This window comes from Bufo bufo, chromosome 2, assembly GCF_905171765.1.
Source record: "Bufo bufo chromosome 2, aBufBuf1.1, whole genome shotgun sequence".
Classification (NCBI taxonomy): Eukaryota; Metazoa; Chordata; class Amphibia; order Anura; family Bufonidae; genus Bufo; species Bufo bufo.
The window spans coordinates 455,384,947-455,406,828 of NC_053390.1; the positions used below are offsets into that span (position 1 = coordinate 455,384,947).

At 47.4% G+C, this 21,882-nt stretch overlaps 1 protein-coding gene across 1 annotated transcript in view; it reads right to left on the reverse strand.

The window, feature by feature from the left end:
* Window positions 1-3,603, reverse strand: part of GAK (cyclin G associated kinase) — a 107,432-nt gene extending 103,829 nt beyond the window's left edge. Inside the window, exon 1 of the mRNA XM_040417606.1 lies at window positions 3,333-3,603. Coding sequence (XP_040273540.1) covers window positions 3,333-3,474 — 142 coding nt within the window. The 5' untranslated portion in view covers window positions 3,475-3,603. The remainder of the gene's footprint in view (window positions 1-3,332) is intronic.
* Window positions 3,604-21,882: the final 18,279 nt, after the last annotated feature.

Below are 21,882 nucleotides of genomic sequence, written 5' to 3' on the forward strand. Positions count from 1 at the left end.
GGGAGTCGCTGGTCACAGAAATGAGGGGAGCTTGGGTGCAACAAGAGCATTGGTGATGTCCTCATTGCACCAAAGGCCTAGTTTGCATGTTCATAAAAATATCATAATTTGTGAACAGAACCTCAGATCAACAAAAGAAAAACTTCATTTTAATCAGGTGAACCACAGCTATGTGTCTATGCAAACAGTTTATAGGGAGGTCGCTGGGGACAGATTCCATTTAAATTCCAAACATGTCAATTTCCAACCCAGTAAATCTGCTGAGAAAATTCCACTCGTGGCATAGATGCTGCTGATTGAAAGACTGCAGCATTTTACACTGGCAGCACAGTGGATAAGAGTTACCCCAGGGGTGCACAACCTTTGACCTGGGGCCGTTCTGTGCGGGGCCCCTACAGGCATGCTACTTTGTCTGGTAGCTGCTCACGTGTTTTCCATGTGAGAGAGAAGAGTGGAAGCAGGGACGGGTAACGCTATGTGGTGGCCACCTCTGAGACGGACATACTATCAGAATGGAGGTCTTCTCTGTGCCCTGCAGATTATGGGAGTATACAAACACCGGGTTATTTCAGCAACTCATGTAGACTTCAGTGGGGAGAATCCCATGCCAGTGCGGGTGATGGGGACCCTATTCTCCCAATAGGTGGAACCACCATCTATCAGACATTCATGGAATGTGCTTCTGTTATGTCATTAACGTCTAAGATGGTGGCAGCCCTTTCATTTTTAGCGCATCTGACAATGTGGCCCTCGGACATGAAAAGGACACACAAATCTCGTCCACAGCAGCGCCGATTTCAGATCTCTAGCACGTCAGTTTATCCTGTGGATTTTACCCTTTTCAATGCGCAGCAAGAAATTTGCAGCCAAATCACTTTTGGAAGTTCTGCCATATTTGCCCATATCCCAAGCCACAGTTATTTCTTTCCTATACTATTCCGCCCTATCCTTGCCCGAAAAATACGGACCACCAAGCCATTGAAGTCAATGGATCTGCAAAAAAAAAAAAAAAATGCAGACTGCCCACGGACCACTACTGTATTTTGTGGACCGCAGTGGTGTGCATGAGGTAGGATGACTTTACAAGTGGTGCTCGAATCACATTTTGCCAGGCGGACTGGGTCCCCAGAGAGATCCACAGTGGCGCTCTGCTGTGACTAATAGGTGTCCAGGACGGGGGACCCTCCACTCCCTACAAATGGCTTAGAAAGTACTCTACAATGTGCACATGTTATTCAGTTTTAGGCTCTGTTCACACAAGCGCCAAGAAGTCAGGTTATGGCAGAACTATGACAGCTATGCCGGACCAGTTACCTGACAGACACTGGCGATTCCTGGCGGACCCCCCTGACCCGTATTAGGGTTCCTCAGGATTACGCTATTCTTGCTATCACATATATCAGAAATGACGGAGTGGTAAAAATAACATTTTGAAAAGAGACTAAAACAACTTGGTTATGAGGTAACAAAAAAAATTATGGAAATCATAACCTCAAGCTCCATAAGGCTATGTTCACACAGCAGAAAGATCACCAGCATGGACTAACCCTTGGCAATGCTGCGGATCGGCACAAGGATCAGCCCCATTGTCCTCCAACAGGCCTAATCCTGCGATGGAACCAAGACATTTCAGAAGGCTCATTATGTGCATGGGATGTGATGAACTAAGCATATATTACCATCAGTCACAGAGGGGGGTACTGATCTTATGGGGTCCTCAGGACTGGCGATGGGACATAACCCCAGCATATATTACCATCAGTCACAGAGGGGGTACGGATCTTACGGGGTCCTCAGGACTGGCGATGGGACATAACGCCAGCATATATTACCATCAGTCACAGAGGGGGTACTGATCTTACGGGGTCCTCAGGACTGGCGACGGGACATAACGCCAGCATATATTACCATCAGTCACAGAGGGGGTAGTAATCTTACGGGGTCCTCAGGACTGGCGATGGGACATAACGCCAGCATATATTACCATCAGTCACAGAGGGGGTAGTGATCTTACGGGGTCCTCAGGACTGGCGATGGGACATAACGCCAGCATATATTACCATCAGTCACAGAGGGGGTACTGATCTTACGGGGTCCTCAGGACTGGCGATGGGACATAACACCAGCATATATTACCATCAGTCACAGAGGGGGGTACTGATCTTACGGGGTCCTCAGGACTGGCGATGGGACATAACGCCAGCATATATTACCATCAGTCACAGAGGGGGTAGTGATCTTATGGGGTCCTCAGGACTGGCGATGGGACATAACGCCAGCATATATTACCATCAGTCACAGAGGGGGTACTGATCTTACGGGGTCCTCAGGACTGGCGATGGGACATAACGCCAGCATATATTACCATCAGTCACAGAGGGGGTACTGATCTTACGGGGTCCTCAGGACTGGCGATGGGACATAACGCCAGCATATATTACCATCAGTCACAGAGGGGGTACTGATCTTATGGGGTCCTCAGGGCTGGCGACGGGACATAACGCCAGCATATATTACCATCAGTCACAGAGGGGGTACTGATCTTATGGGGTCCTCAGGACTGGCGACGGGACATAACGCCAGCATATATTACCATCAGTCACAGAGGGGGTAGTGATCTTACGGGGTCCTCAGGACTGGCGACGGGACATAATGCCAGCATATATTACCATCAGTCACAGAGGGGGTACTGATCTTACGGGGTCCTCAGGACTGGCGATGGGACATAACGCCAGCATATATTACCATCAGTCACAGAGGGGGTACTGATCTTATGGGGTCCTCAGGACTGGCGATGGGACATAACGCCAGCATATATTACCATCAGTCACAGAGGGGGTACTGATCTTACGGGGTCCTCAGGACTGGCGATGTGACATAACACCAGCATATATTACCATCAGTCACAGAGGGGGTACTGATCTTATGGGGTCCTCAGGACTGGCGATGGGACATAACGCCAGCATATATTACCATCAGTCACAGAGGGGGTACTGATCTTACGGGGTCCTCAGGACTGGCGATGGGACATAACGCCAGCATATATTACCATCAGTCACAGAGGGGGTACTGATCTTATGGGGTCCTCAGGACTGGCGATGGGACATATCTTCTGGGCTGGCTGATAAAAGGGAGTGTATTAAAGGCAAGTTAGAACAGGCTCCTGACGTGGGACCTATCTGCCCTCCAGGACTGAGGGCCCCATAAGTACACAGCAATACAAAGCACGTCATAGCAGGTGCTGAGGGAATGCGAGGAATGGCCATGTCACAGGGCGGAGCTGCAGGTGAGCCCGGCAGGTGCACTGCCAATACAGACCTCCGCGTACTCACCCTCAGCGATCACCCGCTTCACCCGCAGCTTCATCTCCCCCAGCTCCACAGTCTGCCCCACAAAATCATGCTGGTCTCTGCCAGCGGCTCCCGAAGAGCCGGGCCCGGCCAGGAAATCAAGCGCGGACTGCAGGAGAGACATGCCCGCGACAGCGGGACGAGCACACGACAGCGGGCAGTCACAGGACGCTAACCCCAGGTAGGCAGATGTCAGTGCCCGGCTGTCTCTCAGTGCCCAACTTCCGGCCTCTGCCCTGCTTCCGCATCAGTGACGTCATCTGACGCCTGAGAGTCCCCCACTCCCCGCCTCCTTTCCGGTACAACTGGTAGGCAGTGGGGCGATGACGTGTACAGGGCGGCAGGATAGCACCTGCGTGGGGTGGGGCCGGCCCTGCACAGGTCAGGGCACACAAGGGATAGAAAGGCATTTATTTCATGCCAAATGTATTAATAAATCAAAATGCCAATTAAACATATAAAAATACAATTGGTCAAAAAATACAAAATTGAAGGGATTGTCCCACTTCAACAAATGACATTTATCATGTACAGAAAGTTAAGACACTTAGGCTTGTTTCACATCTGCGTTAAGGAACAGCCTGCCGGACGCAACCGGAATTCTGTCTGCATCTGGCGGTATTTGTCCGACTGCTCCTTGGGATATTTGCCGGGGTGCGGCCAGATCTATGCCATTTCCCAATATAGTGAATAGGGCTGGACGGAATTTCGGCAGCGTACTGTTGCACCCAGGAGGGACAGCCTGACGATCTGCTTAAAGGGAACCTGTCACCGGGATTTTGGGTATAGAGCTGAGGACATGGGTTGCTAGATTGCCGCTAGCACATCCGCAATACCCAGTCCCCATATCTCTGTGTGCTTTTATTGTGGGAAAAAACCGATTTGATCCATATGCAAATTAACCTTAGATGAGTCCTGTACGTGAGATGAGTCCAGGACTCATCTAAGGTTAATTTGCATATGGATCAAATCGTTTTTTTCCACAATAAAAGCACACAGAGCTATGGGGACTGGGTATTGTGGATGTGCTAGCAGCCATCTAGCAACCCATGTCCACAGCTCTATACACAAAATCCCGGTGCCAGGTTCCATTTAAAAGCAGATGTGAAACAGGCCTTACTAATGTATTGCATACCTCCCAACCGTCCCAGATCCAGCAGGCCAGTCCCGGATTTCAGTGGCTGAGATATGTCCTGCTCTTAGCGGACTGTACTGGTGAAGCAGGATCTGTCTGCTCCCCACTTCACCATTCCTCTCAGCAGCTGGCGCTCCCCAGCAGCACCATGATGCGGTCATACATTGCGCTGCTGGTCTATGTAGGGGAAGAGGACTCAGCCCGTAGACTCCTCCGACACAGAGAGTGCTGGTAGCTGAGCTGTGATCATCGGAGAAGCCAGGTGAGTATTTACTTTTAGTTTTTTTTAGTTCCTGTGAAGGGGACACATATCTTGGCATAACTACTGTGAAGGGGGCACATCTTGGCTTAACTACTGTGAAGGGGGCACATATTGGCTTAACTACTATGAAGGGTCACATATCTTGAGATATCTACTCTAAGGGGGCACATATTTTGGCATAACTACTGTGAGGAGGCACATTTTGGCATATCTACTATGAAGGTGGCACATATCTTGGTATGACTACTGTGAGGGGGCACATTTGGGCATAACTTCTATGAGGGGGCATATCTGGGAATAACGACTGTGAAGGGAGCACATGTGAGCATTACTACTGTGAAGGGCAGAATGTGGACATAACTAATGTGAAGGGTGCGCAATGTGGGCATAACTACTGTAAGGGGCACACTGTGGGCATTACTACTGTGAAGGGCACATATGGGCATAACTACTGTGAAGGGCACATATGGGCATAACTACTGTGAAGGGGGCACAATTGTCACGGTCACTCCCAGGCTAGGTGTTAGAAGGTCGGAGAGGCTGTCTGCATGTGATGTCATCTGACAGCCTCTTTTAATTTCACTTTGTTGTTGATGGTAATGACCACACCTCTAGTCAGGTGCAGCATAGTGGTCATTACTATTTAAGTCTGGCTACTCCCTTCACTCCTTGCGGTGTATAGCTTCATTTGGATGTGGAAGAGCTGGTGTGTGTTGTCTCCTTTGGTGTTCCTGCTCTTTCTTCTACTTTGTCTCATTCTTTTGTATTTGTTTTGTGTTGTTTCCCCTGGTATCTGGTCTGAGTCAAGACCCCTGTTCCATCTGCTAAAGGAACGGGTCGTCTTTGGGCCCTATCACTACCTCAGGGTAAGTCAGGCTTTAGGTTCCAGTGAATGAACGGTCCCACCACTGAGGTCCGTTCATTCGGTTAGCAGTCAGGGCTAGGTTTAGGATTCATTAGGTGGTGACCTTTTCCTCTCCCTACCTTCTAGGCCAGATACCTACCCCCCCCCCCCTCTTGTGTTTGGTGTGGTGTCCCCTCCCACACCTCGTCGTGACAACAATGTGGACATTACTACTGTATGCTGGCACAAAGGGGGAATAATTACTATGTGGGGGCATTAAAGGGACTGGCTGTGTATAGTTATGCTTTGGGCAAAGTTAGAGACGGGGCCTAGTATGAAAAAAAAATTTGCTACCTGTGCTTCACATATTGTGCCTCTTTACAATTTTCTAAAGTTGGGGGGTATGTATTGTGATTGTCCATATTGCTGCCTTTGCTTGTGGGATTCATTTTTCCATCACATTGTACACTTCCATGGTTATGACCACCCTGCACACTTCAGGAAAAAGCCTCAGGACCGCTGAAGGGCACATAGGCCGATGCGTTTTCCTATAGTGTGCTAGCACGACCACCGCTGCTGGATTGTAGTGGAGGCCATAATTTCCGGAAACAAGCAGTGTATTATGTGATAAAAAATGAATCCAGCCAGCAAAGAAAGCAATATGGATAATCACAATACATTAGTAAGTGCCTTGTATTTACTATCCCTACATCATAAATGCCACTTACTGAAATTACACAACCCCTTTTAACCCTCACCGTGGCCCTTAGTCAAACCTAACCACTAGGGTTATGTCTGATACGGGGCCACAGGACGATTTTAGTTTTTGTATTACTAATTTGATTCACTTCTAACTTTTAAAATGATTTAATGGTTTTGATCATAGATGGTAGAAGTAGATATAAAAAAATTAACCAAATCCAACAATACGTTGAAATAAATAATGCCAATAAATCGTATTGATTAAAGAGAAGCTGTCTCCACAAAATGCAGTGTTATCTGCAGGCAGCATGTTAGAGAGAAGGAGTAGCTGAGCAGATTGATGTATAGTTTTGTGGGAAAAGATTCAGTATAACCTGTAATTTATACATTTATGGTCAGGGCTAGAGATAGGGAGCCACGACCGCGGGTACGCCAAAAAAAGGGGGCATACCCAAAAGGTGAGAGTGAAAGAAAGGGGAGGGAGGGAGGGGCACGCCGCAGGAACGCCAGGCTGGAGTGAGGTAAGCGCGGGCTAAATACTACATGCCCCTCCCACAACTACAGGCTGAGCTTCAGCCTTAACTATTTATGGTCAGGGCTAGAGATAGCGAGAAGCGGGGGAGAGGGAACCCTAACCCTGAACCTAGTGGCTGGGGTGTGGCGGGAGCCACGACCACAGGTACGCCAAGAAAAGGGGCCAAAGACTCAGAATAGGTAAACCTAGATTTATTTGAACATTACAAAGCCAGTGTACAGAAAGCCTGATAAATTTCTGCCTGGGGGTCTGGTATATAACGGGCGAAACAAGACGAACGCCAACGCCCCATGCAGCGAATAACATGTGCGGGGACCTGATGCTTAGATGCTGCCGTCGCTGCCCCAATGCGGAAAGAATGACCTGAAATAGTACTGGGGTCGTGACCCAACCCCTGCATCAGAGACCGGACGAGGGACATGAATTTTGATGTGGTCAGTGGCTTACCTACGCAAGGCAGAAGAGGGGAGTCTAGTGGAGAGACCATGAAGCAGGACGACAACTGCCACAGAACCTTGACCGGGCACCATTGATTATTTGAAGGGAAAAACCTAATCTCAGTGGGTGGACCAGACTGGTTGGTTTTGGAGGACGGGATATAGAGGACAAAATGGTCTTTGTTCCAGACTAGGTGGCGTTTCTGGAGGAAGCTATGACGCCCGGGGCCAGACGTGAATTCGCCAGGCCTGAGAAAGCCGTAGAACCCGAGGTAAATAGCAGCCTTCAGAACCGTGCTAAGAGAGGGCCCAAAAGGACTGCCGTCTAAGGCCAAGGATAGGGCTCTGAACAATTCCCCTGACACTGGCTGTCTACGGGTGCGCGGACCCCACCCCTTTTTCTGCAGACTCCTGAGCGTTGCCTTGATGGCTTGTGTGGCAAGGATGGAACCCCCATCTGGCTTGACGATGATGCTGGAGCCCCGCTAAATATAGCTTGGTGGTGTTGAGATAAAGACAGGCGGGTGTGGCAAAATGCAATGAACGCCATGACATATGAGGTTTCCTCCAGCTGACCCCTTTGAAACTCAAGAAAACTTGCTGAATGCTGTGAACCCAGCCCGATAATTCCTGACTGTGTTGCGAGATAATGAACCCTTGACCAGTCTCTCTGCCTGGACCACCAAGGATGCTACTCCAGGATGAATAAGCTGAGCGGTGGGACCTGAGTGCCAGCACGATCCGCTTCGGGCATTTCCTGGAAAAAAGCGGAAAAACAGAAACGGGACAGGGCGTCAGCGGCAGTGTTGGATTCCCCTGGAATGTGAGCACACCGAACATGGAAGTTGTGGGTGAGGTATAGCCACACAAATTTTCGCAGCAGGGCCATGACCGTGTGATCTGGACCTGCCGGAATTGATGATATTGACCAGGGACTGGCTATCCGTGACGAACAGAACTGGCAAGTTGGACCAGGAGCTGCCCCAGACCAAGGCGGCAGCCACGATGGGATATAGTTCCAGGAGGGGAGAAGAACTAATGGCAGCTGGGTCCGCCCGGATTTCCGGAGGCCACCTGATCGCCAGCCAGTGGGACCTGAAGATTGCAGCAAAACCGATGGAACCGGCGGAGTCCGAGAAGATAATCGGGGAAGCCGAGTCCCAGCAGGGAACGAAGAGGGAAATGCCGTTCCAATCTGAAAGGAAGGTGTTCCACATGGCAAGGTCCGAGATGGCGTGGCAGTCCAGGTGGACCACAGAATCCTGGTCATGAACTGTGGAGAGAAGATGCAACAGGCTGGCCAGAAAAGACCGGCCCTGGGGCATGAGCTTCGTGGCATGATTCAGCAGACCCAGCAAGGACTGAAGCTCCGCCTTGGTCAGGGACCGAGCGCTGACCGCCCTAGAGATGGCAGAGCGGATCTTGGCCAACTTTTCTGGTGGCAGACTAGCCTCCATCTTAACGGAGTCTAACGTAATGCCCAGGAAGGTCACCCTGGTGGCTGGGCCCTCGGTCTTGGCGGAGGCCACAGGCACCTGGAGGAGGGAGAAGATTTCCAGAAGAGTGGCGGGAATTGAGGGGACCAGATGAGGGTGTTCAATGAGCAAAAAGTCGTCCAGGTAATGAATTACCATGGGAAGACCGCCGTGGTGCACCAGGATCCAATGGAGAGCCCTGGCAAATTGGTCGAACAGCCAGCGGCTGCGCTTGGACCCGAAGGTTAAAGAGGACCTTTCACTAGTTTAAAAACTAACTATATCAGTGGGCAGAGCGGCGCCCAGGGGTCCCCCTTCACTTACTAGTATGTCTGGGCGCCGCTCCGTTCGCCCGGTATAGGCTCCGGTGTGTGCACCTCCCTCTTTTGTATGGGGCAGAGTTTTTGTATTAGGGTTGTCCCTTGCTGCAGCGCTGGCCAATCGTAGCGCACAGCTCATAGCCTGGGAGTCCCGGGCTATGAGCTGTGCGCTACGATTGGCCAGCGCTGCAGCAAGGGACAACCCTAATACAAAAACTCTGCCCCGTACAAAAGAGGGAGCTGCACACACCGGAGCCTATACCGGGCGAACGGAGCGGCGCCCAGACATACTAGTAAGTGCAGGGGGACCCCTGGGCGCTGCTCTGCCCACTGATATAGTTAGTTTTTAGTTTTTAAACTAGTGAAAGGTCCTCTTTAAGCGATTGGCAAAATAAAACCTGTTCGACCAATTGATACCATAGTACCTCCAAAGATGCGGGTGGACTGGGAGAAGCTTAAAGGCGTCAGCTATATCTACTTTGGCAAGCCAAGACTTAACCCCCGACTGGAGGATGAGCTGAATTGCCTCCTCTACCGACGAGTATTGCATAGAATACTCCTCAGACGGAATGAGAGAATTCAGGCTTGGGGTGGATGACATATGAGGCGCTGACAGGTCGTAGATGAGGCGTTTTTTATTGGAAGATTGTTTTTCAACCAGCCCAATAGGGTTGATCCGCCAGGACTGAAACGGGATGTGGAGGAAAGGACCAATAATGAAACCCTTTTCGACTTCGGATCGAAGGAGGGCATCCACGGCCTCCGGGTCACTGAAGGCCGAACGCAAATTGGGACCTTCCCATGACCGTGAGGCAGGGTGATGAGCCCTGTATGGAAGCCCTCCCAGAACCCGGCCAAGAGGAAAGCCACAAAAAGACGGTCTGGGTGATCCTGCAGCAGAACAGCCAGAAGGTCTACATCAATGTCTGCTAGTCAGGAGTTCTTAGAAGATTTCCTGGTACAGGCCGAACGAGAATGAACCCAAAAGCACGCCGAGCAGATATGAAGAGCTCGACAGGCGTTAAAGGCACAACCTCCCGCATTGAAGTTGTTGCAGACCTGGCTGCTACCTAAATAGACAATTGGTCTGCCTAGTTTGTCTAGAGTTGCCGAGCTCTTGGCGGCCCCTGAAGTACTAGGAGCAGCTCCCGGCTGGGAAGGATGAGCCTGATCGGGACACCAGTCAGAGGAATGGAAGATAGACTGACAAGAGGCACAGGAGGGAGCTCTGAGACTGGCAAAATGACGGCAGAACAGCTCCATGTCGAGATCGGCCCAATTAGTCATGAACTGAAACTGCGACAGGGCTGCTGCCGCCTTGGCGGAAAAGGACCTGTGATAATCGTTGAACGCTGAGCCACCGTACTTGTGGCCCAGGTCCGAAACCCGATACAGGTAGGTATCAAGCTCCTCCCTCCTGGATGGATCGGCCGAACAGACAATGTCCCGATACAGGCTAAAAGCCAGGACAAACTCGGCAATTGACAGTTTGCGATTAAGTCTGGCGTCTTTGGCCTTCAAGACCACCGAAACCTCCCCGCAATTAATGATCCGATTCTCCGAGATGTCCTGGGAGGCGATGAGGATGGAGGCTAAATTCACATCCTTCCCAGCCAAGATGTCCTTTTTAATATGCTCGGGGATGAAATGAGACGGGGCAATTAGAGGACCAGGAGCTGGCCTACCTGCCACATCTGGAGGTGGGGAGGGTGCCACCACCGGAGAGGAGGGGGTTGCTGAGGGTCTGGCTTCGAGAGCTGCAACCCTGGCCTGAATGTCGAATATAGAACTGGCCAGCCCGCTAATAGAGGACTGAATCTGGGACAGGGCTTGCTGGATGGAAGGCGAGTTAGACTGAACTTCCACTAAACTTGGGGCCGTCATCGACAAGCGATATAATTCCGCCTTGCGGGCCGACGCGGGATAACGAATCCCCCTGCGGTTGAGCTCGGTGATCAGCCTAGGCACAGTCCAGCTCCTCAAGGAAGCGCTGCCGGAGTGACCAGAAGCCGATGTTCCAGGAAGGGAAATATTGTCTTCCATCTCTGACACGTGAGACATCCTTGACCTGCGGAAAAAATGTTAATGAGAGGGGGAACGAAGCTGCAGAAGCGAGCGAAAGAAACAGCCGAGAATGAAGATGAAAGGGGAGGGTAATGAGACAATTTAAGATACTTACCAGATGAAGCCTAATACCAAAGAACTGGAGATCTGAATCCGCTTACGGACCGGCAAGCTAGAGAAAAACCCAGACCTTCAGAAGAGGAGACAAAAAAATAAAATAAATGAGAAGAACACGGCCCTCAGAGGGACAGAGCATAACCTGAACTTACCTTAGAGAGGATTTAACCCTTGACTGAACGCGAGATGAAAAACGGACCGAACCTACGATCTGAAGATAACGCATATGAGGACTAGTTAACCGACAGCTGGGAAGAGAAATGGGAGGCGATCTCCCAAAGGAAGCAGCGACAGGTAAAGACACCGAAAAAGGATCATGTTGACCCTGCTGGCCCAGGGAGTGAACAAGCCTGGGACGTGACCTAGGGGCATAAGGGTCATGCTGACTGGAAACAAGAAGCATCGACAACCCGCACCCGTGTTTTACAGAGAGACCAGGCGGCCGAGGAAGCTGAAGACAGACCTGGGCGATCCAGGAGGAAGGAAGAACCCCAGGCGAACTAGGGAAAAGGACCTGGGCGATCCAGGAGAAAAGAAGAACCCTAGGCGAACTAGGGAAAGAGACCTGGGCGATCCAGGAGATAAATACATGAACCGGGCGAACCGGAGAGAGACGGCCCTGGGCGATCCAAGACCTGAGACAGGACGAACCCCATGAAGGAGAGAGAGCCCGGGCGATCCGGGAAAGACCAAGCAAACGACAGGTAATGTAGCGAGGATGCTGTGAGCCGGGAGAACTCGGAGGATCCGAGAACCGCGGTGTAGGAGAGGACAGACGACCTGAGGTGAGGCCCATGATGCATATATCAGTGACCGCGGAGACTGTCACACTCGGATGCACTGAATAAGGCTCCGCAGCAGATGAAGGAAGTAAACATTACTGCTATTTTCTATGAAATCAGTGTAAATATTTTATCCACACGCCCACCCGCAGGCTGATGAACAATACAGTTATCTGCAGGATTCAGCTTTATGATCAATTCGTCATCACACTGTGGGTAGATGTATAAGTGCAATGTGGAGAAGAAAAACGTACAGCAGTGAAATAGATTAGGACATCATATCTCAGGGTATATAGAAAGGCGGACCGATAGAAGGTTTGTCTAAAGGGGTTATGGTCAGCGATCTCGACAATACAGGTTTGGGGAATCCAGGAACCTGGAGGCCGAACCACCCAAGTAACGTGAGGTGACAAGCAGAACCTGAGCCTGAACGTACTGTGGTATCCTGAGAGACGCCGGGAGCGGAGGAGAGCCGAACGCTGGACTTGCCACAGGAGGAAGCAGAAGGGGCGGACCCAGAAGTGAGGTGGCTGCTGCTGATGACCGGACACTACTGCACGCCGCAGGAACGCCAGGCTGGAGTGAGGTAAGCGCGGGGCTAAATACTACATGCCCCTCCTACAACTACAGGCTGAGCTTCAGCCTTAATTATTTATATCTCAGCTTTTTCTACTTTCTGTGAATAACTATTGGTACAGGAGGGAGGTGTTATCAGTGACTGACAGCACTGTGTATAAGGCTAGGGCTACACAACCACATTTATTGTAATCGTAGTCTGTGGCACGGGTGCCAGACTGCACCCCGACGTACGTTTCGCCCAGCTTCTTCCTGGGGGTATGTCATATCTCCATTTCCCCTCATTTTTATACCTCAAATAACCAATCATAATTTGTAAGCACGTGTGTATTTTCTGATATATGTCCCCATAATACCTGAACTCCAATATGGAGCTTAAGCATTCCCACTTGCCTCATTCAGGTGGCGTTCAGGAACCGGCATATTCTTGTGAGATATAACCTAATCACTAATCCTTTTCCAAATAGTCAGACTGAGGCAGGCGGGAGGGATTAAGGGCCATATTGGAGTTCAGGTATTATGGGGACATATAATTTGTAAGCACATGTGTATTTTCTGATGTGATTGGTTATGTGCGGTATAAAAATGAGGGGAAATGGAGATATGACATACCCCCCGAAAAAAACTGGGCGAAACGTACATCGGGGTGCAGTCATCTCCCAAGGGTCAGAGTAGTACCTGTTAGGTATGTATATTTTATGACAATATTGGATTATGTACTTTTGTGATTTTGGTGCTTGTTATGGTGCTCATTAGGGCTAATCCCTAAAGATACAAGGTTGGATGCCGATTGGCACCAGAGATAGTAATATTGCATGTACATTATCGGACCCTGGGTGTTATGTTGTTCCATACGCTGCTTATACATGTTTTTTTTATTGCAATTTGATTTCTAACTATGTTTAAATAAAGATGAGATTATATATGATGTGCTGTCTTGCTCTTGTTTTTTTTTTTTGCATCATTGAATTGTTCACTATTCTATTTGTAGAATTGTGAAGTGACATTTTGTGTACTTCTAAAGCTCAGCTACATCAAGTTTGTTTCAGCTCTGCTTAATCACTGCGCCTGCTTGTTTCTTCTGGATTCTGTTTAATTCTTGGACTGTGGTCATACCTGCTTTGTGGTTGCTGTTGCATCCACCTAAGGTCTCTTGCCCACAACCGTATGCCCTCTGAGATATACGGTCCGTGAGCGAGCCATATGTCCTGGAGCGGCATAGATCGTGCGCACGGGAGCGCACAGGCGGCCTGATGCCCACAGTATCATAGCAACCTATGATGCTGTGCGCACGATGTATGCCGCTCTGGGACACATGGACATATGGCTTGGTCACAGACCGTATATCTCGGAGGGTATATGGTCGTGGGCAAGAGGCCTAAGGATCCACATTCTTGCCTAACAGTTGCTTATATCTGTACCTTCAGTTTGCAATAAAGTAACTTTGGAACCATAACAGCTGTTTGAGTGAACAGAGTTTTCCACCTTAATATGAGGTCTTTTGAAAGTTTTCATCTAGGGATGATTTACACACAACCTTTTTTTGAGAAGAGATTTGTTAGTAACTAGGCTTTATGTGCTTTTATCTTATGGGCAAATCATTTGTGAACCCAAAATCATCTCACTAAGGGCTCATGCACATGAACATATTTTCTTTCCGTGTCCGTTCTGTGTTCTTTTTTTTTTTTTTTTTTGCGGACCATATGCGGAACCATTCATTTCAATGGGTCCACAAAAAACAAACAAACGGAAGTTACTACATTTGCATTCCGTTTCCATACGTCCGTTTCCTCAAAAAAATAGAACATGTCCTGATATTGTCTGCATTACGGACAAAGATAGGACTGTTCTATTAGGGGCCAGCTGTTCCGTTCCGCAAAATACGGAATGCACATGGACGTCATCCTTATTTTTTTTCGGATCCGTTTTTTGTGGACCACAAAATACATAAAGTTGTGTACATGAGCCCTAAGGCTGCTTTCACATTAGCTCTATTATTTCTAATCAGACCATATTTTATTAGTAATCAATACAAAAATCCCAGTACGGCTACTGTGAGGGATACCACCCCTCGTGCCAGCTTGACGTCAACTACGGTATGAGACGCGGTATGGTCACTGGTTACCAAGACGGGATGTTACGCCCTCCCGGAGGAGCATGTAAGCTCAGCTTGGTACAGTTTACACAGACACCTCCTGTCCACGCGGGCACAGAGAGGCAACAAGCTGAGAGAGCCAGGTCACTGCCCCAGTGAAACAGTGCTTTCTCAGCCCGGGTATACTGCCACCAACTTCTCGTTCGATATAAGCCCGGTCCGCTAACGGGATTATATAGGGTGAGAAACCAACCCGCGGTAGCTTACAACTAGGCCGAAACACGGACGTGGGGAGTCGTGATAGAGATACAAGACAGCACAAGATTAAATTATATATTTAATCGCCTTAAGGGCACACTAGATAACACACTATACACAAATAATATATACAGTGGTCTGAGGTTACAAATACAGGTAGTATGGTACGAACAGGATTAAACAGAGTACAAGTCAGTTACTGGGTAGATGAATGTTCCTTTGGGTTATGATTAGTCCTTTGCTGTAGTCACATGGAGGGCAGTGATGTCAGCTGGTTGCAGGTCCCTCTAAACACATGGCACGATGTGACCCTCCTTCAAAGAAAGACGCCGCCCGCTGGCTTGCATGGGCTTTTGACCTGTAGCTGGTCCCTCCCCTTCCCGCCTCTGGGAAGGGTCCCCTCCTCCTCTTCTGGGCTGGCAGCTAAGGACCAACAAAACCCATTAGGGCCCATAGCTCCAGACCAGGAGGTCACAGGGAGATGGTTTCGGAACCAACATACCCACCTGGGTTCCGGCTACAATTAGAGTCCAAGCATGGTACCGTTATTGGGTTTCTGTGGGGAGATATGTATATCTCCCTTCCCTGGCCTCCCACCACCACACTAAGACCATGGGCCTGTTCATCGTGGCCACAGGGACACAAATATGTATCTGGTTTGTGCCTGTGATGGCCGGGCGATTCATAATTCCTTATAAATCGCCGCTTCCATGCTGTCTGCTAGATTTGATTGAACTGGGGAATGGCTTAGACCTCATGCTAAGATATTCTTCCTGTCACATCATCCTGGTTCTTGGCTGACTGGATGAGGTGTGAATTCGTACGCATGTGAAGCAAGAACCCCTGTGGAGTTCAATGCCTCCGCTATCTGACAAGCAGAGGGTTGAAGTGAGAACTTATTTTGCATGTACAGTCGTGGCCAAAAGTTTTGAGAATGACACAAATATTAGTTTTCACAAAGTTTGCTGCTAAACTGCTTTTAGATCTTTGTTTCAGTTGTTTCTGTGATGTAGTGAAATATAATTACACGCACATCATACGTTTCAAAGGCTTTTATCGACAATTACATGACCTTTATGCAAAGAGTCAGCATTTGCAGTGTTGCCCCTTCTTTTTCAAGACCTCTGCAATTCGACTGGGCATGCTCTCAATCAACTTCTGGGCCAATTCCTGACTGATAGCAACCCATTCTTTCATAATCACTTTTTGGAGTTTGTCAGAATTAGTGGGTTTTTGTTTGTCCACCCGCCTCTTGAGGATTGACCACAAGTTCTCAATGGGATTAAGATCTGGGAAGTTTCCAGGCCATGGACCCAAAATGTCAATGTTTTGGTCCCCGAGCCACTTGGTTATCACTTTTGCCTTATGGCACGGTGCTCCATCGTGCTGGAAAATGCATTGTTCTTCACCAAACTGTTGTTGGATTGTTGGAAGAAGTTGCTGTTGCAGGGTGTTTTGGTACCATTCTTTATTCATGGCTGTTTTTTTGGGCAAAATTGTGAGTGAGCCCACTCCCTTGGATGAGAAGCAACCCCACACATGAATGGTCTCAGGATACTTTACTGTTGGCATGACACAGGACTGATGGTAGCGCTCACCTTTTCTTCTCCGTACAAGCCTTTTTCCAGATGCCCCAAACAATCGGAAAGAGGCTTCATCGGAGAATATGACTTTGCCCCAGTCCTCAGCAGTCCATTCACCATACTTTCTGCAGAAGATCAATCTGTCCCTGATGTTTTTTTTTGGAGAGAAGTGGCTTCTTTGCTGGCCTTCTTGACACCAGGCCATCTTCCAAAAGTCTTCGCCTCACTGTGCGTGCAGATGCGCTCACACCTGCCTGCTGCCATTCCTGAGCAAGCTCTGCACTGGTGGCACTCCGATCCCGCAGCTGACTCCTCTTTAGGAGACGATCCTGGCGCTTGCTGGACTTTCTTGGACGCCCTGAAGCCTTCTTAACAAGAATTGAACCTCTTTCCTTGAAGTTCTTGATGATCCTATAAATTGTTGATTGAGGTGCAATCTTAGTAGCCACAATATCCTTGCCTGTGAAGCCATTTTTATGCAACGCAATGATGGCTGCACGCGTTTCTTGTCAGGTCACCATGGTTAACAATGGAAGAACAATGATTTCAAGCATCACCCTCCTTTTAACATGTCAAGTCTGCCATTTTAACCCAATCAGCCTGACATAATGATCTCCAGCCTTGTGCTCGTCAACATTCTCACCTGAGTTAACAAGACGATTACTGAAGTGATCTCAGCAGGTCCTTTAATGACAGCAATGAAATGCAGTGGAAAGGTTTTTTTGGGATTAAGTTAATTTTCATGGCAAAGAAGGACTATGCAATTCATCTGATTCTGATCACTCTTCATAACATTCTGGAGTATATGCAAATTGCTATTATAAAAACTTAAGCAGCAACTTTTCCAATTTCCAATATTTATGTAATTCTCAAAACTTTTGGCCACGACTGTACACTGACAAAGGTGAATCAGATGAAAATCATGGCTGCCAGTAAATAATGATCCATATTCCTCACAGCTACTTTCACATATACGCTTTGCATTCCGGTTTTGAGATCCGCCAGAGGATCTAAAAACCAGGGCAAACTGCTTCCTTTTGTCACCATTCATTGTCAATGGGGACAGAACAAACCAGATCAGGATCCATTCTGTCTTTTGACCAGACACAATCACACTGCAAGCTGCGGTTTTGTGCCCAGTCAAAAAACTGAACAAACCGGATCTGGCACAAAAAGAAATGTGAATCAATGGTGCCGGATCAGGTTTGTTCATTTTCAATTTAACACAATCGCATCTGAACGGAACGTATGCATCTGGATGTATTAAATTGAACAGAAACATTTTGCTCTGGTTTTGAGATCCTCTGCTGGATCTCAAAACTGGAATGCAAAACACAGATATGAAAGTAGTCTAATTCCAAAGGGTTCACATACTTTTCCTTGGAACTGTATGCAGAGAAACAGGAAAAAGCTGTGTCCACCACTCTCAAATACAAGGACCTCTGGCACACATATTGTTCGGCTCACACTGCACCTGATAAACTGTTAAAACATGCAGGTAAGTGACACTCCACTGTAATCGGACTGCGTGCACTACTTTGTGCTGTCCTCAGATAGCATAGAATAAACCTGGTGACAGATTAACTTTAAATAGGCACTTATGGGATGGGGCAACTACAGTACCCTGAAAGATTATCAAAATTAGGGTTATTCACTTTAGAAAAAAGACGACTGAGGGGAGATCTAAATAATATGTATAAATATATCAGGGGTCAGTACAGAGATCTCTCCCATCAGCTATTTATCCCCAGGACTGTGACTGTGACGAGGGGACATCCTCTGCGTCTGGAGGAAAGAAGGTTTGTACACAAACATAGAAGAGGATTCTTTACGGTAAGAGCAGTGAGACTATGAAACTCTCTGCCTGAGGAGGTGGTGATTGTGAGTACAATAAAAGAATTCAAGAGGGGCCTGGATGTATTTCTGGAGCGTAATAATATTACAGGCTATAGCTACTAGAGAGGGGTCGTTGATCCAGGGATTTATTCTGATTGGAGTCGGGAAGGAATTTTTCCCCCCTTAAAAGGGAACCTGTCCCCATAGCTCTCTGTGCTTTTATTGTGTTAAAAAAACATTTTGATCCACATGCAAATGAACCTGATATGAGTCCTGTGTCTGGAGATGAGTCCAGCGGAAAGGAGCCCAGCACCGCCCCACGTCCTCTGAATCTCCTCCTTGCTGGCTGACGTCACAGAGCTGGAGCGCCGAAATCTCGCGATGCGCGAGCTAGCGCATGCGTAGTTCGTTCCCTGTGCTGATGCCAGCACAGGGAATGAACATGATGCCGACACTGCACATGCGCTAGCTCGCGCATCGCGAGATTTCGGCACTCCAGCTCTGTGACGTCAGCCAGCAAGGCGGAGATTCGGAGGACGTGGGGCGGTGCTGCGCTCAGAAAATTGGACTTATCTCTGGACACAGGACTCATATCAGGTTTATTTGCATATGGATCAAAACGTTTTTTTTAACACAATAAAAGCACAGAGAGCTATGGGGACTGGGTATTGCAGATGTGCTAGCGGCCCATGTCCCCAGCTCTATGCACAAAATCCTGGTGACAGGTTCCCTTTAAGTGGGGAAAATTGACTTGTACCTCACAGTTTTTTTTTTTGCCTTCCTCTGGATCAACTTGCAGGATGACAGGCCGAACTGGATGGACAAATGTCTTTTTTCGGCCTTATGTACTATGTTATGTCTATCCGATCTCTATTGTCCTAAAGAGCAAAAATATACATTGCTTTATTTAACGAAAATGCTGTTTGACCCTACATTCACATCTGCATTGTGAAATCCGGCAGAGGAACAGCCTGCCGGAGTTCACTGTGTTCGGCATAGCTGGATAATGCCTCGAACCTCCAGATACCCATTGACTACAATGGGATGTTACAGCTTCCATTGCAATGAATGGTAACTGTATAAATTCCTATGCTACTTGTGGTGGCTTCAGCCAGACAGGTTTATAATACACTGTCTGGAGAGTCCCACAGGCATAGAGCATATCAATTTATATATGCCAGTTGTGTGGTATAAATACATGTGGTATTCAGAACGAGTACCATATTTGCAAAGCACCTGTTCCAATTTTTCTGACATAAAAGAATAAAGTGGTTGAGGTGGTGGGTGATTTATTATTTATTTTATTACAATTTTTTTAAATTCAATGTTTTAATTGGGGGGGGGGGGGGCCCTATGAGATCTCTGTACGGCCCTGGCACCGTGGCTTTTATCCTATGGTTTCTTCTCTGGATATAATATAGTATACCCACCAATTAAATACACCGGGGAAGAAGCCAGGTTGCTGGCGAAACAGCGTTGGGACAAGGAGACTGGGGGACCGGCGCACTAATATTGGGTACTTTTTCTGAGCTTGTCTTTATTTCAACACTGCCTATGTATATTTCTCATTGGATCCAACCATCCAGAGTTACTTTTTCTTTTCTTTTTCTGGCTATGTTGCGACGCTCCTTACTAACTTATGTGAGCCCATGTGTGTCGATCCCCCGGTCCTCCTCGGGTCTTTCCTCACTAAAACATACCTGTTTACTGCTGTTTTTATGACAATGTGATTGTGTTTATTTAATAAAGAGAATTTTTGTACTTATAATTGGAGCCGTAGTTCTATTGTTTGGTTATATAATATAGTATAGATACAGACATGTTTTGGACTTTACATATGTGATCTTTTGCTGGACACATATATTGGTTGGTAACTCAACTGGAAAAAACATTGTCCATAAGACAGATTACGTAGGATACACAGGGTTCATGAGTGCCAGCTCTCTCTAGAGTGGTGGGTCAGTGATCACTATGGGCACTAAGGCCAGACAAACTTCAGAGCTGTGGACATGCCCCCAGAACTCCAGTTCCAGAAAGGGTACTGCAGGAACAGGACTGTCAGACTAAAATGAGTTATTTTTTAAAAATAAAAAACATCATGGGCATCACCTCGTTCAAAAACGCCCGTACTATTAAAAAATATAAATATTTTTCCAATACGGCCAAAGGTGTAACGGAAAAAAGGGTCAAAATGGCCAATTTGCAATTTTTTCATTGCTTCTCTTACCCAAAGAAATGTAATAAAATGCGATCAAAAAGTCACACACTCCAAAATGGTATCAATAAAAACTACAAATTGTCCCTCAAAAAAATGAGCCCCCACACAGCTCAGTAGATAGTAACATAGTATATAAGGCCGAAAAAAATACATTTGTCCATCCAGTTCGGCCTGTTATCCTGCAAGTTGATCCAGCGGAAGGGGGGGAAAAAAAACTGAGGTAGAAGCCAATTTTCCCCACTTAAAAGGAACCTGTCATGTGGATATTTGATTATAATCTAACTAATTATATACAATCTAACTACTAAAAAGTACCTTAGATGTATTCACTTACTGGTGTAACAGATGGTTACCTCATAATATACACACAAAGATGCCGCATGCTAATGAGCTGATTGGAGTCCAGCGTGATGTCATTGAGTCCAGCGTATATTTAATTCAGAGCTATAGCCACTCCCCTGCCCACCTGCTGCTGATTCATATGGAAACAAACTGTCATTCAGCAGCAGGTGGGCGGGGAGAGTCAGAAGCTCATGAATATTCATGACTCATCATTATCAGCTGGAGCTTTTCAATACAAGATGTTGTCAGATTGACTGGGTCAATTCAAGAAAGTGACCCAGCATTTTGCTAAGAGAATCAGTCACTTATTTATGTTGCCCTTAGTTAGGACACCATAAAACTGATGACAGGTTCCCTTTAAGGGGAAATTTTTTTCTTCCTGACTCCAATCAGAATAACTCCCTGGATCAACGACCCCTCTCTAGTAGCTATAGCCTGTAATACATCCAGGTCCCTCTTGAATTCCTTTATTGTACTCACCACCTCCTCAGGCAGAGAGTTCCATAGTCTCACTGCTCTTACTGTAAAGAATCCTCTTCTATGTTTGTGGACAAAAAGTTATGGGGGTCAGAATATGGTCATGTAAAAAAATTTTTTTTTTCAAAGTTAACATTTATTTTTACACTATTTAGACATAAAAAACCTATACATATGTGGTATCGTTGTAATTGTACTGACCCAGAGAATGAAGGGCACGGGTTAGTTTTGCCGCCAAGGCAACACCATCGGAACAAAACCCGTAAAACAGTGGAGGAATTGTGGTTTTTGTTTTCAATTCCACCCCATTTGCATTTTTTGTCCCACTTCCCACTGCATTGTGTGCCATATTAAATGGTGGCATTGGAAAGTATAACTTGTCCCAAAAAAAATAAGACCTCATACAGCTATGTAACCATAAAAATTAAAAAAATTATGGCTCAAGGAAGATAGAGAAGAAAAAAGAAAAAAACC